The 13,857-nt window shown below is 37.7% G+C and overlaps 3 protein-coding genes across 5 annotated transcripts; 1 reads left to right on the top strand and 2 right to left on the bottom strand.

Moving 5' to 3' along the window:
* The first annotated feature begins 1,394 nt into the window (after positions 1-1,394).
* On the top strand, positions 1,395-5,878 carry LOC128920016 (uncharacterized). Of its 3 annotated transcripts, none has more exons than XR_008470131.1 (3): positions 1,395-5,070; positions 5,178-5,326; positions 5,385-5,878. XR_008470131.1 is itself a non-coding variant. In XM_054226169.1 (3 exons), the coding sequence occupies exons 1-3, from the start codon at positions 4,938-4,940 to the stop codon at positions 5,728-5,730; spliced, it is 669 nt and encodes a 222-aa protein (XP_054082144.1). In that variant the 5' UTR covers positions 1,400-4,937; the 3' UTR covers positions 5,731-5,878. The 3 variants fall into 3 exon arrangements, 2 of the variants coding, with proteins under 2 accessions (XP_054082144.1, XP_054082145.1); XM_054226169.1 differs by having other exon boundaries at positions 1,400-5,070; positions 5,137-5,326; XM_054226170.1 differs by having other exon boundaries at positions 1,402-5,070; positions 5,173-5,326.
* A 551-nt stretch (positions 5,879-6,429) lies between these two features.
* On the bottom strand, positions 6,430-8,594 carry LOC128920014 (putative nuclease HARBI1). The gene is made up of 2 exons (XM_054226163.1): positions 7,306-8,594; positions 6,430-7,249 (listed from the first exon to the last, which is right to left on the bottom strand). The coding sequence occupies exons 1-2, from the start codon at positions 7,631-7,633 to the stop codon at positions 6,669-6,671; spliced, it is 909 nt and encodes a 302-aa protein (XP_054082138.1). The 5' UTR covers positions 7,634-8,594; the 3' UTR covers positions 6,430-6,668.
* Positions 8,595-11,798: 3,204 nt separating this feature from the next.
* On the bottom strand, positions 11,799-13,641 carry LOC105219681 (U3 small nucleolar ribonucleoprotein protein IMP4). The gene is made up of 2 exons (XM_011195981.3): positions 13,361-13,641; positions 11,799-12,593 (listed from the first exon to the last, which is right to left on the bottom strand). Exons 1-2 carry the CDS (start codon positions 13,536-13,538, stop codon positions 11,896-11,898), a joined length of 876 nt encoding a protein of 291 aa, XP_011194283.1. The 5' UTR covers positions 13,539-13,641; the 3' UTR covers positions 11,799-11,895.
* Between the last annotated feature and the right edge of the window lie 216 nt (positions 13,642-13,857).

Raw genomic sequence — 13,857 nt, 5'->3', positions numbered from 1 at the left:
CTGCAATCGCAACAGACAGCCACGAAATACTCTACTCAACTTGCACTACTGCTCTCTGAGAGCACTCACCAGCATCTCGGTATAAGGGAACTGTGGAACGGCATCTCAAACTCACTGCGTACCGCTGCAGCCGAAACAATTGGTTTTCGGCAACGACAAAAAACAAGCTGGTACGATGAGGAGTGCCGTCTCGCAGCGGAGAGAAAACAGACTGCCTACCTCACAACGTTGCAAACGACCACAACACGTGCGGGATGGGATAAATACCGAGAGCTGAAGAGGGAAGCGAGACGCATCTGCAGACAAAAAAAGAAAGAGGCCGAAATGCGTGAGTACGAAGAGCGTGAGAAGCTGGCAGACAGAGGGAATGCTCGAAAATTTTATGAAAAAATGAAGCGACTGAACGAAGGTTTCAAGACCGGAGCATCCTCATGTAGAGACCAAGGTGGTAATCTGGTAACCGATGTCCAGGCCATACTGGGATTATGGAGGGAACACTTCTCCGACCTGCTGAATGGCAGTGAGAGTACAACACCAGGAGATGGCGAACCCGATCCCCCAATCGATGACGATGGAACAGATATTCCATTACCCGACCATGAAGAAATTCGAATAGCAATTACCCGCTTGAAGAACAACAAAGCAGCGGGGGCCGATAGATTACCGGCAGAACTATTCAAATACGGCGGCGAAGAACTGATAAGGTGCATGCATCAGCTTCTTTGCAGAATATGGTCGGAAGAAAGCATGCCCGACGATTGGAATCTCAGTGTGCTCTGCCCAATCCATAAAAAGGGAGATCCCACAATCTGCGCCAATTACCGTGGGATCAGCCTCCTAAATATCGCATACAAGGTTCTATCGAGCGTACTGTGTGAAAGACAAAAGCCCACCGTCAACAAACTGATTGGACCTTATCAGTGTGGCTTTAGACCTGGAAAATCGACAACTGACCAGATATTCACCATGCGCCAAATTTTGGAGAAGACCCGTGAAAAGAGGATCGACACACACTACCTTTTTGTCGATTTTAAAGCTGCTTTCGACAGCACAAAAAGGAGCTGCCTTTACGCCGCGATGTCTGAATTTGGTATCCCCGCAAAACTAATACGGCTGTGTAAATTGACGTTGAGCAACACCAAAAGCTCCGTCATGATTGGGAAGGACCTCTCCGAGCCGTTCGATACCAAACGAGGTTTCAGACAAGGTGACTCACTATCGTGCGACTTCTTTAACCTGATGCTGGAAAAAATTATAAGAGCTGCAGAGCTAAACAGATAAGGTACAAGTGTACAGCTCCTGGCGTACGACGATGATATTGATATCATCGGAAGCAACAACCGCGCCGTTTGTTCTGCTTTTTCCCGCATGGATAAGGAGGCGAAGCGAATGGGTCTGGAGGTGAATGAGGACAAGATGAAATATCTCCTGTCATCAAGCAAACAGTCTGCGCATTCGCGTCTTGGCTCCCACGTCACTGTTGACAGTCATAACTTCGAGGTCGTAGATAATTTCGTATACCTGGGAACGAGCATCAACAACACGAACAATGTCAGCCTCGAAATCCAGCGTAGAATAACTCTTGCCAACAGGTGCTACTTTGGACTGAGTAGGCAATTGAACAGTAAAGTCCTCTCTCGACAAACCAAAATCAAGCTCTACAAGTCGCTTATCATTCCCGTCCTGCTTTACGGTGCAGAAGCTTGGACGATGTCAACATCAGATGAGACGACACTAGGAGTTTTCGAGAGGAAAATTTTGCGCAAGATTTATGGTCCTCAGAACATTGGCAACGGCGAATACCGCAGACGATGGAACGATGAGCTGTACGAGTTATACGACAACATTGACATAGTTCAGCGAATAAAAAGACAGCGGCTACGCTGGCTAGGTCATGTTGTCCGAATGGACGAAAACACTCCAGCCCTGAAAGTGTTCGATGCAGTACCCGCCGGAGGAAGACGAGGAAGGGGAAGGCCTCCACTCCGTTGGAGGGACCAGGTGGAGAGCGACCTGGTTACACTTGGGATCTCCAACTGGCGCCGAACTGCGAAGGAGAGAGAGAGGTGGCGCACTATCGTCGATTCGGCTATAACCGGCTAAACGGTTGCAACGCCAATCACATACATACAATATTAGGTATATGGGAGCTAGGGGAAGTTTCGACCCGATTTAACCGTTTTTGGTACAGAGACACACTATTAGAAGAAAAGGAATTTCTAATAATATTAAACTATCTTAGAGATTTAAAGACATTTTCGATACAAATTATCCAGAGTTCTTCTTGTTCGATATCTGAGGACTTGAAAATTTATGGTTCGATTTCGAAAATTATTTCCATAAGTGATGCCACACCTTAAATACCGTGTTTGTATAAAATTTTGTTGCGTTATCTTCATTGGTTCTAGATATTGTAAAGTGAACGAATCAGATGGACTTGAGAATTGTATTATGTGAGAAGTAGGCGTGGTTGTCAACCGATTTTCCTCGTATTCCATCGGTAATATCACGGTTTTAAGAAAATAATATACTAAATCTCATTAAAATTGGTCGAGTAGTTCTTGTAATATGATTTTTAACCCAAAAGTGGGCGACGCCACACCCATTTTTCATTTTTTTTTAATTTGATTCCCACCATTTCTTCTGTAAAATTATGTGTTTCTGACGTTTTTCTTTCACTTTTAGTAGAAATGAAAATGTTGAATCCCAGAAAATTCTATAGCTGATATTAATAAGCCAATGGAATACCGGAATGACGTTATTTCTTGTGAAAAAAAAACGAAGATAATAATATTTTGTTGGTACATTATAGGTATGTATAGCGAATTTGATACGTTCATCAATTTTATATATATTCAATGTGGTAATCTAGAAAATGAAGCCATATTGGCTACAATTTTTTTTTGTATTTTGGAGACTTGTTTTTTTCAAAAAACCGGCTATGACTTTTACGAAAAAACTCCATGCTTCAGATTCATACTGTATCATTGTGTTCCGGAACAATCTGTCCGATTTCAATGATGGAATTTGTGGGCCTACAAAAATGCCTTATGTTTAGTACAAGTCATTAGCGGTTTAAATCAGGATTTGCAGCACCGCAAAAGTAACAGTCGTCTGTGTAGGGGAAAAAAACTATGTTTTGTTGCCTCCATACCAAAGGACTCCCAAAAGGTAAAGAGCTACGTGTACCTTTCCTCCTTTTACTCAGTAGTTCGACTTACTAAGCGCCAAACTTTGTTTGACGCCTAAGGTGTGTCCTGATCATCGAGCTTTACACCGAAGAAAGCGTGGTAAACTTTTTATTAATATCAACGTATGATTTGACCTTAATTTAGGATAATATAACCACTATATAGGCTAATTCGGATGCCCTTTTCAATTTCCAAATTTCAATATTGTCAGTTTGTTATTTCGAGATATAAAACTGTATGTCATCTGCTGTAGTATTCTTACATATAACACATTTTGCTGGTAGTATTACAACCAAATTTTTGACAGCAGACTCAGACAGACAGTTGTTAGTGGGCGGGTATTGGTAGTTTTTCGTGTGCACTTTGGATATAAAATATAGACGGCTTATTTCCTTGAGCGCAAGGGAAATGGAGGAATGGGCGAAAGTGCACCAGCTGTGAAAGTGTTCGATGCAGTACCCGCTGGTGGAGGCCGGGGAAGAGGGAGGCCTCCACTCCAATGGAAGGACCAGATGGAGAAGGACCTGTCTTCACTTGGTATTACCAATTGGCGCTAAACTGCCAAAAAGATAGATGCGTGGTGCGCTGTTGTCTACGCCAGTCAAGAAGAAGAAGCAAGGGAAAGCAATATTAATAAGATCATTGCCTGCAGAAGAATAGGTCGACCCTTCATCCGTCGGACGTTTACATTTAGAAAAAGCTTCCGAATTAGCTTCTGGTTCATTTAGACATGTGTCTCTGTGCCAAAAATGGATGAAATCAGGCCAATATTTCCACTAGCACCCAAATACCTATTAGGGTTTTCAAACATCCGGTGGGCTCTATACCGCATATGTCGGTTAATATGTGAGATATCTAAAAAAATTAAGTGAGCCTGTAGTCTTGGATATAGTGTAGCATGATGGTGCAAATGAGTGATATCGGTTCAGGAATTACCGCAATCCTCATATACTATATACATATAATGATTTTCCTTTTTTTAGTTGACTTCCTGCTGAATATAAGGGTCAAATTGTGTGTTATCTTGATAAAACTATATCAATATATTGCGAGAGTATACAATTCGGTTACTCCCGAACTTAGCCCTTTCTCTCTCGTTTGATATAAATTTGTAACGTACATTGTATGGTTCCGTGATAAAATGAGTTCATCGTGCGAATGCGTTAGAATATACAATATTCGCTTAGGAAAGCTCCTGTAATTAGCTTAATTAAAACCTCACTCACCAACGCATAATGGACGAAATCACCAATCTGGCACGGATTAATTAATAACTTCTGCACGAAAAGAACAATCTCTGTTCTGTTTTTATAAAAAACTTATTCGAAGTCAGAATTATCCAAACGACAGTTGCACGGAAGGTAATTTTCAGCTGCAAGTAACGGTTTCACATCTCCGTCCAATTTAATAGTTAAGCTCCAGTTACCGATACTTCACTTGACCTAGAGAGACTTGATAACTGTCACATAAAAGATCCGTTTAATGGGCCTTGCATGTATTTGATTACCGAACGCTTGACTTGACTTGAAAGTCTGTTGAATTTAGAATTTCAAGTTAAGTTGACATTTCAGAGAGTGGCATCTTTGCTCTCTCCCTTTATTTTGACATTTCAGAGAGTGACAGCTCAGTTATTTCGCTTGCTTTTTTGATAGCACGCTTCATTTCATTTTCATCATTTCATTTTCATAATCTCATTTAATTTTCTATATTTAATTTGCCATTTGATAAATAATCCGAATAAACACAATGAATGATGAAAAATTAATAGAAGAAGTGCGGGCGCGTGAAATTTTATATAACAAGGCCTGCGTAGGCTACCGAGTGCCGAGCCGGAAGAGGGACGCGTGGGTAAGCGTGGCGAAGGAGCTAGGTGCTACTGGTAAGTAATTGTTATTAACAATTTATTTATTAGATTGTAATATATTTTGTATATATATATGTGTAGATGTTAATAGTTTAAGTTCTGTTTATTTTACGGAAGAGCAGTGCTCGAAGAGGTGGCTGACTCTAAGGGAAAGATTCAGTAGGGAGGTAAGGAAAATGGAGGCACCATCAGGAAGTGGGGCGAGTGACGCCGAAACCTGGCCATTGTTCGATAATATGAGCTTTTTAAAACAATATATACAGCCCAGACCGTAAGTTAATATTTTTTTAATATTTTATACGTATTAAATATTTATTTCCCTTTTACAGAAATCGTTGCACCACAAACATTTTAGATGATATGTTTTCGCAGGAGCTGTTGGAGCCAATTAGTTTTGAATGTTCTCAGACTAATTTATCGTCGCCTTCGGAGTTGTCGTTTTCAACTCCGATCCGGAAAAGAGTAAAGAAAACAAACAGCGATGACGACGGCTGCTTCAAAGAAGCGTGCGAGCTATACAAAAGCATGTGTGCAGAGAGGAGCAAAGGCAGCGAGGCGGTGAGGTCGTTTGGTGTTATGTTGACCTCTATCATGAACGATAATAACATAAAACAAATAAAAGCAATACAAGTTTTAACAAATTCATTATTTGCTATTAAATCGGAACCCGAATAATTTTTTTTAATTTAAATGTTTAAAAGGCTTGTTACCTAGACGTAAGAAACAACGATGTATCTCATTTTTCAAAAATAGTTTTAAAATGTTTAAAACGCTTGTTACCTAGACGTAAGAAACAACAATGTACCTCATTTTTCAAAAATAGTTTTAAGAATGTATTTGAAAAAAAAAAAATAAAACAATTTGTTTTTATAACTCTTTAATTTTGTGTCTTTGTCCTTTATTTTTTGTGTGTTATGTAGTTATGTTGGTAGTGATTAGTGATTGGAAGGTTGTTGTCATTGTGTAGTTGCAGAAAACATTCACCAATTTTTTTAAAGAATCATGGCGTTTTGATAGGGAAAAATTATCCTATTTTGTATGTACATTTATTTGATTATACAGCCTATGTCTTATTTACTAATTAGATACCGTCATAATTATGATTTTGTCGGTAAATAAAATATATACATATATTTTCGTAATAAACTTTACTATACAGAATTCATTTGCCATATGCCTGTGTAATCTTCCTAATACAGATAATTACCATCTTTTTCAGTAAATAAAACAATATTTATAGATATATCTATGGTGTATACGTATGACACAGGTATACTTACGTGCGGAATTATAACCAGTATGTGAAAGGGGCAAACACACGATATTTGTAAAACATTATAAAAATTATTATTAGGTTTATTAAATGGAAATTCTCTTTGATGAAATACAATTGGTTTGTTACAAGTTTAATAAAATTAATGAGGGTTACTAAGATTCACCACACACATACAAAACGCGGAAAAATATGTTACTAAGTCATGTAAACATATGGTTTAATAAAATATCATAAAAAAGTTAACGTAACAAAAAGTATAGTACTTCATACTTGGATTACAATTTTACACATTAAATACGATATAAATAAATATAAATATAAATAAAATAAATATACACTAAATACGATCTTCTTGAAATGAAACTGCTCCCTGGTTAATAAAATATTCTGCCAAAAAAACCCTTACACGGAATGCGATACAAGATGCATTGCGTCGAGTTGAACTTATTGAATGTAATGCACCTCCAACACTCTCTAAATCTTCACGCCATTCTCCCTCCAATATTCCATGGTCTGCGGTGTCTGTGTCTACAAATGTATCTGGACAATACCAACGATCATGGTCATTCAACATTACAAAATTGTGAAGAACCAAGCAGGTTAACACAATTGTTTCGCAGTTCTTTGGGCTAAAGTCTATGACCTTTCGTAGAACACGCCATCGAGCGGTTAAAATACCAAAGCTATTTTCGATTACTCTACGAGCTCGCGATAACCGGTAATTGAAAATTGCTTTGTTTCGTGGCAGCTGTGCACCGGGGTAAGTTCGCATTAAGTTTTCCTTCAACGGAAACGCTGCGTCGGCCACAAAAAAATGTGGAAAATCTGTTGAGGATTCATTCCATAATGGAGCTCTTGGTGGTAGTGACAATTTGTTTTCCAAGAGCGCTTTAACAAATTTAGATTGCTGAAAGACACCTTGAAATAAAATAAAAATAAGTAAATATCTATATATTGCAAATCTTTTAATATACCTCCGTCACTTTGTCCTCCATAGCTACCAATGCTGGCAGAGGTAAACGTATACCTAGCGTCGCAGGATGCCATTAAAACTATACTATAAAACTTTTTATAGTTATAAAATAACGAGCCTGAATTTTGTGGACGAACAATAGCTATATGCTTCCCGTCAATTGCTCCGACACAGTTGGGTATATTCCACAGTTTTAAAAAATCTGCAGCAATATCTTTATATTGTGCGGTACTTGGCTCGCTAAGGTATATCGGAGACAGATGTAACCAAAGTATTTCACACGTTTCAAGTACGATATTCCGCACTGTTGTTTTGCCTAACTTATGCATCGAGGCTATGACCTCAAAAGGTGTTCCATAAGCGAGGTACCTAAAAAATATATGAGAATACAATTAAATGCATATGTTTCAAGGATTGTTTAACTTACATTAATGTTATAACCACTCGCTCCTCGACGCCAACTTGTTGTTTTGGTTTTTTTTAAAAACGAACTAATTATATTTAAAAGAATATTGTACACTGTCCGATTCATCCGTGTTAAAAGAAATAGTTTTTGGTCGCCTTCTTTTAATTTTAAAAAGTTCTTCCAGAAGAAACCATTTGGGTTTCTATCCCGATTAGCTGGATGAACGGACCAGCGGCGTTTACGTCTTCTCAAAACTTTTCTTCTTTGAAGGCGAAGAATATTTAAATAAACAAGTTCTTGGAATAAATCACTATCCATTATTAAAATTTATTATTATTATTAAGGTATTCGGCAAAACAATTTGTTTTATTATTTATTAAATTTTCACAAACTTCACAAATCAATTAAAATGTCACATTTGTGTGCTCTCCCAACATTCAAAAACAGCTGATTTCTACGCGCTGTGTTTAGTATAACTGCATCTAAGTTTTCCAAGTCAAATTTTTCGAAGCTGAGTCAAGTCTAGTATCGGTAACTGGAGCTTTATTTTTGCAAATACTGACGATGTTGTGGATTGTGATGAGATTATTGGGTCTGAAAAACAATAATGAGTACCAAAGATCCACCATTGTAGTTATTCTAGAAATTTGTTGCCTGTGATGCTACCGGAATCTTTAGTGGGCTTCGCTAGCTCCTCTGACATCATCCCAATTGGAAATGGCTTTCATCATGTTGGGTTAGCATCGCTTTTTTGCTTCTTAAGTGCCCTGGAGACGATCAAATAATTGCGTCAAACAGTGCATATGTGTTAGTGATGTTCAATCGTGTGTTGCCCGCAAACGTTCAAATTAACACGTCAAACATCAGTTTAGTTTTGAGTTCGTAACGAACCAGAGATAAAGAGATGTCCAACTCTATTTTCATTGGAAGTGAGAGCGCACGGACAAACGTCAAAACCTACCAATCTTTGACAGTTGACTGGAATCAGTAGGTTTTGACGTTTCGCAATTGGGAAACTGGAACGGCCATATTGAAATGTTGCTAAAAAATTATACGACAGAGACATTTTTGAACGCCGTGCAAGATTACTTATAAGAGCTTAAAACAATAAATATAAATATAAACGCGAAATTTAAAAGAGGGTAAAGAAATTTTTTATGATATGCAGCATAGGGAAATTAATTTTTCATGGAAAATTGTAAAAAAATTATCAATTGTCAGTTGACAAGTGATAATTTTCCTTATTTATTACTGAAAGTTCGAAAACAAGCAATTTTAACGTACCTTAATATCGCTAAAAGAAATTTAAATATGTAATTTTTATATTAAAAATTCAGTATAAAATTTTTTTTAACCGTAATAAATGTTGGGTATTTTAATTTAAATGCCCAAAAATTTGTATTTTGTCTGGTCTGGCAATAATGCAAATTGTTATAAAAAACGCTTATTTTGAGGCGCTCTCACGCTGGAATAAGTTGGACATCCCTTTATCCCTGTAACGAACGGTCATCATGTCATCGTCGGATGATGATGATCTATTATTGGCATGTGCTGTAATTCTTATGAAAAAAAATTTCTCCATTTTTGTATTATTTTATACTATTTAGTTTATTTTATTATATTTGATTTTAGTTTATTTTATTTTATTATTTTAATTTATTTTATTATGTATTTTATTTTATTTCATTTCATTTTATTTTATTTTATTTTATTTTAATTTATTTTATTTATTTATTTTATTTTATTTATTTATTTTATTTTATTTTATTTAATTTAATTTAATTTATTTATTTTATTTTATTTTATTTTTTCCGCTTCGCTCTACTTCACTTTTCGATGTCCTCTCAGCTTGAAATCTTCCCTGCAAATGAGCTCATGCTTGTCAAACATGAGTGGAGACGATCAAATTATCGTCCGTCAAATAGAAATATCAAAAATTTTTGATTTTCATCAAACAGAGCCGACAACAGGTCGGTATAGCGTACGTGTAGCCGACGAGAGCCGACGACACCAACACACTTAAAGTGTTTGACGCAATTATTTGATCGTCTCCAAGGCACTTTACATAGCTCCTATAAATATTACTCTGATATCTCTTCTGATGGGTTCTAACCATCGACACTTCTGTTGTATTGATGTCATCGGTTTGATATTTGCTATCACTAATAATAGGTTACTTAGGTTAGGTTAAGGGGTAGATCTCCGCAAATGCAGAGAATCTCACGGAGACAAATTCGACTGTCCATTGTGACACCCGTAAAAACTCCTAAAAGATCATTAAGACCCTAATATTACGGCGAAGCGCTTGGACTCAATAATAAAGTTCTTAAGTCAGCTAATGTCGATTCCAATCACTTCGCTGGGTTCGCAGAAAATATGCCTACCGATGTGCTTTAACCTAAGTCTGGCGAATGCTGGTCATTGAAGGAGGAAGTGCTTGGACGATTCCTCTTCGCCTTCCTACAAACAGCTTTGACAACTAGCGTCTAACATGATCCCTAGCCTCACCGGGTGTGTGTCTATTGGGCAATGTCCAGTAAGCACTCCAATGATCGCGGAGAGATGAGCCTAAATGAGCGACAGTAGCTACAAAAACCGTTTTCGATCCACTGTGGACTAAAAGGACCTCGCGTAGGTGCTGGTTGTTCTCCAGCGCTTGGCGAGCTCACTCAAAGACAGTGGAGTAAGTGAACCACGGACTGCCCACACGTTTCGACTCCGGCGCCAATGTTGCTAGGGTACCCTCTCTTGTAAGCTGATCCGCTTTGCAGTTTCCAGCCATTCCGCGGTGACCGAGTACCCACACAAGTCGGGATTTCAAAGTAATTCGAACGATTTCAAAGAAAACGACGTTAGGTACTCCCTTACTAGCTTAGAGCGTACTGCCGCTCTGCTATCGGAGTGAATACACACCTCCCTCAAGGATACTGCACTTCGAAGCAGCCTGAAAGACGCTGCAATGGTCTGGCAGCCGAAAACTGGAGTTATTTGAGAGCTTCCGACAGAAAACTCCCCCCACCTTCACCCCTGAGCTTTGAGCCAACCGTTAAGAGGCTCACTGCCCCTCTTCTCCATCGGGATCTTCCCTCCCACATAGCTCTTGAGGGTATGTGTGCAGTGAAGAAACCACTATGAGCCGGTACCGCGGTGCAGCGGTTTAGATCAGGGATGCACACTAAGCGTCGGAGAATTTCGGAATGCTCGTGTTTCGTACCCTTCATGTACCCAGCCTCTCGGAGTCTAATGGTGACCTTTGTCGAAATGCACCGACCTGCCCCATCCACAGGTGTAACATTTAAAATGGCATTTAGAGCCATGGTTGTTGTTGTTCTTAGGGCTCCGCAGATTCCAATAAGAGCCGCTCTCTGAACACGCTCGAGCTGCTTAGCAAGTGTGCCCTTTCCGAGCGCCGTCCACCAAACAACAACTCCATAGAAAAGTATCCCGATCCATCCAGGACACTTTCCGTTTTCGTAGTCGATTTCGACTCCTTCTCCCCACGTTCATTTTTGTGTTGTTATTTAGTGTTTTCATGTTAAATGGGTCCCGACTCAGAGCCGCTATCCACCTCCCGGATAGGTAGTCGCCTTTAATGGTCCCAAGGTTCTCTCTGTTAAGAGACCAAGGCGAGGGTTGACGCAAACCCTTATGAGGAAATGCGTTCAGAGTCGACCAGCGCAAAGAGGGAATCATCTCAACCTACACCTACCACATCAACTTAATGATGACGTGAAGAGAACGTACTCTGAGGCCTGCCAGGGTTTTAACGGCATTAACCCACCAGCCATTTCTGAAGGGTTTCATCCCGACATACTATAGTTGCAGAATACCTCGACCACCAGCCCAATTTGCAACCAAATCAAAAAAATAGTAAATCCTAGATCGTTGTCCATGTCAGGTCCGGGTCCCTAATGAGTTTTGAAGACTGTGAAGGCCACAGGTCATTTTGCGTTACCCAGGATGCACCACGCGGAAGCGACCTACCTTACATCCCAAAATACATCACTAATAATACATTCATTAAAATTTACCCCTCATTTTATGAAAAGCTGTTTCTTATGTAAAATAAAATAAATACAAAATAAAAATTAAATGAATTTCAAACATTTTATTCTAAACCGATTGAAATAATTCTTCATTACTAAAATTGATACATACGTCTTAAAGTTAGTTACATTTAAAATATTAAGGCTCGTTTTGATCCCAACCAGGTTCTTTTGATAAAATTCTATTTTTTATTGATGTGTTCATGTACGGTCTCAAAACCCATTCGGTATCCGAAGCTTGAATTTCATCCAATATCCCTAATTTTATTTGATACAACTTTAGTTGAAATCTTGGGCCTAACTCTTTTAATTCCAATTCTTTATTTTCGTACGAGTATATATGATGACGAAATGATATATAATCATCATGATTAGCAAAAGTGATTACTCTTTTGGAATCCGCTTTCGGCGTAGGAAAAAGATGTTTTAATATTTTTGTTGCCCGCTCTCCTATTTCAGTTTTAAAATTGTGAAAAATTAAGTGGGGATTTTGCTCACTCATTTTCCCAATAAAAGGTACATCATGTCTCATAACAACACCAGAAATATTAAAAAACGCCGTAGGTCCATTTGGTAAGTGGCTTATGACTATATTATCAGGTATACCCCGATGTTCGTGAACAATTACAATATCTGTAACATCATTAGAACAACATAATTTTACTAATTGCTTTAAATCGTTTTTGCCTCTATTCATTCGTTGTGCATTTGGAAAAATTAGACGTAACTCCTTCACAAACATTTTTAACCTTGCAGAAGGGTTATGTGATGTCGTAATCATAATTTTTGGGTTGCAGGCGTTCACATATTTGTATTCGTCATCCACTTCATCAATATCTGAAATGAATACAATATATTATACATAAATAAGATATTGACCGAAAAACAAAAATAAATTAAACTTATTACAGTTTCTATTTTATTAATGTAAATCTAATCAATTGGAGATATTATTAAAGAATTTTGATAAATGTAAAATAAATAGCGACCAGTGATACATGATGTGAATGGTATTTCTCTGGAAACAGTTGTCATAATTTGCGAAGAAGCCGCAATAACAAATTTTTGACAACCCTTAAGAGACAGTGCCTGCTCCTTGAATTTGCTTAACAAACACTCAGCAAAATGTAAATCAATATCCGCCGATACTAATAATAATCGAGTAAATATGAGGAACCTCAAGCACATAATAATGAACCTGCTTAACGTTATAAACACGACTTCGTTAAATCTGGAGGCGCACTTTCCTGCTCCTATTCATTGTCGCTATTTCGATATAATTACTACAAAAAGAGGACGGTCAACACCGTGATACTGAACAACGTCATAAAGAAAGCAGAGGGCGGCTTCATTTCTAGGATAGTAGTTAACATCCGCAAAGGTGGAATTGGCGAATGACCCAAAGTTGCTGACTATGCGTCTACAAGTCTACTCATGACAAAAATATCAACATAAGTATAAGCATATCAATCACATATTCGATGGATATTTCTTTCCCACCAAATTGTTTAGAATGCATCTACAAGCTTGATAGTGTCATCGCAAAATATCTTATGTATTCATGGGTTAAAATAAATGTAAGAACTTATAGGAAATAAACTCACCGAAATACTCGTTGTTTTGTTTTAATAATGCAATATTGCTAAAACTCTTCAATTTCACATTTCTGGAATGTAAAGCTTCCTCCGCAAATTTCTTTTGGGCAATAGCTTTTCCGAGACGGGTTTTCTCAGTTTTCTTTAAAAGAAATTCACGCCTTAATCTTGATTGTTTTCGAAACATTGTTTAATTCAGTATAGGTAATTATATTCCAATAAATGTTAAACAACGTTCTGCTAGACTACCATATGGTGCCCAAAGTAGATCTACAAAACTATCGATAAAATCAAATATTATCATTTGCTTAACTATCGAATGGTTACTTGCGACCAACGATAGTATCCTATAATTTGCGAAGGCATCTACTATCAAATTATTAATTTTTTATATCCGAGGTAAATAAATTAAAAAAAAAATTGCACAAGCAGCTCAAAAATTTAAAAAATAACATACAAATTTGGATTAATTAATGTTCAGTGTTTATTTTGCTTTTAAATGACCA

The sequence above is a fragment of the Zeugodacus cucurbitae genome, chromosome 2, assembly GCF_028554725.1.
Source record: "Zeugodacus cucurbitae isolate PBARC_wt_2022May chromosome 2, idZeuCucr1.2, whole genome shotgun sequence".
Classification (NCBI taxonomy): domain Eukaryota; kingdom Metazoa; phylum Arthropoda; class Insecta; order Diptera; family Tephritidae; genus Zeugodacus; species Zeugodacus cucurbitae.
The sequence above is the reverse complement of the archived record's forward strand: the minus strand, read 5'-3'. Positions and strand labels throughout refer to the sequence as shown.

Excerpts from the sequence above, each read along its gene's own strand:
- LOC128920014 (XM_054226163.1), bottom strand. The coding sequence starts at position 7,633 with ATGCATAAGTTAGGCAAAACAACAGTGCGGAATATCGTACTTGAAACG. Across the intron at positions 7,250-7,305 it reads TGGAGGACAAAGTGACGGAG|GTGTCTTTCAGCAATCTAAA; the intron begins GTATATTAAAAG and ends TTTTATTTCAAG.
- LOC105219681 (XM_011195981.3), bottom strand. The coding sequence starts at position 13,538 with ATGTTTCGAAAACAATCAAGATTAAGGCGTGAATTTCTTTTAAAGAAA. Across the intron at positions 12,594-13,360 it reads ACAAAACAACGAGTATTTCG|ATATTGATGAAGTGGATGAC; the intron begins GTGAGTTTATTT and ends TATTCATTTCAG.
- LOC128920016 (XM_054226169.1), top strand. The coding sequence starts at position 4,938 with ATGAATGATGAAAAATTAATAGAAGAAGTGCGGGCGCGTGAAATTTTA. Across the intron at positions 5,071-5,136 it reads GAAGGAGCTAGGTGCTACTG|ATGTTAATAGTTTAAGTTCT; the intron begins GTAAGTAATTGT and ends ATATATGTGTAG. Across the intron at positions 5,327-5,384 it reads CAATATATACAGCCCAGACC|AAATCGTTGCACCACAAACA; the intron begins GTAAGTTAATAT and ends TCCCTTTTACAG.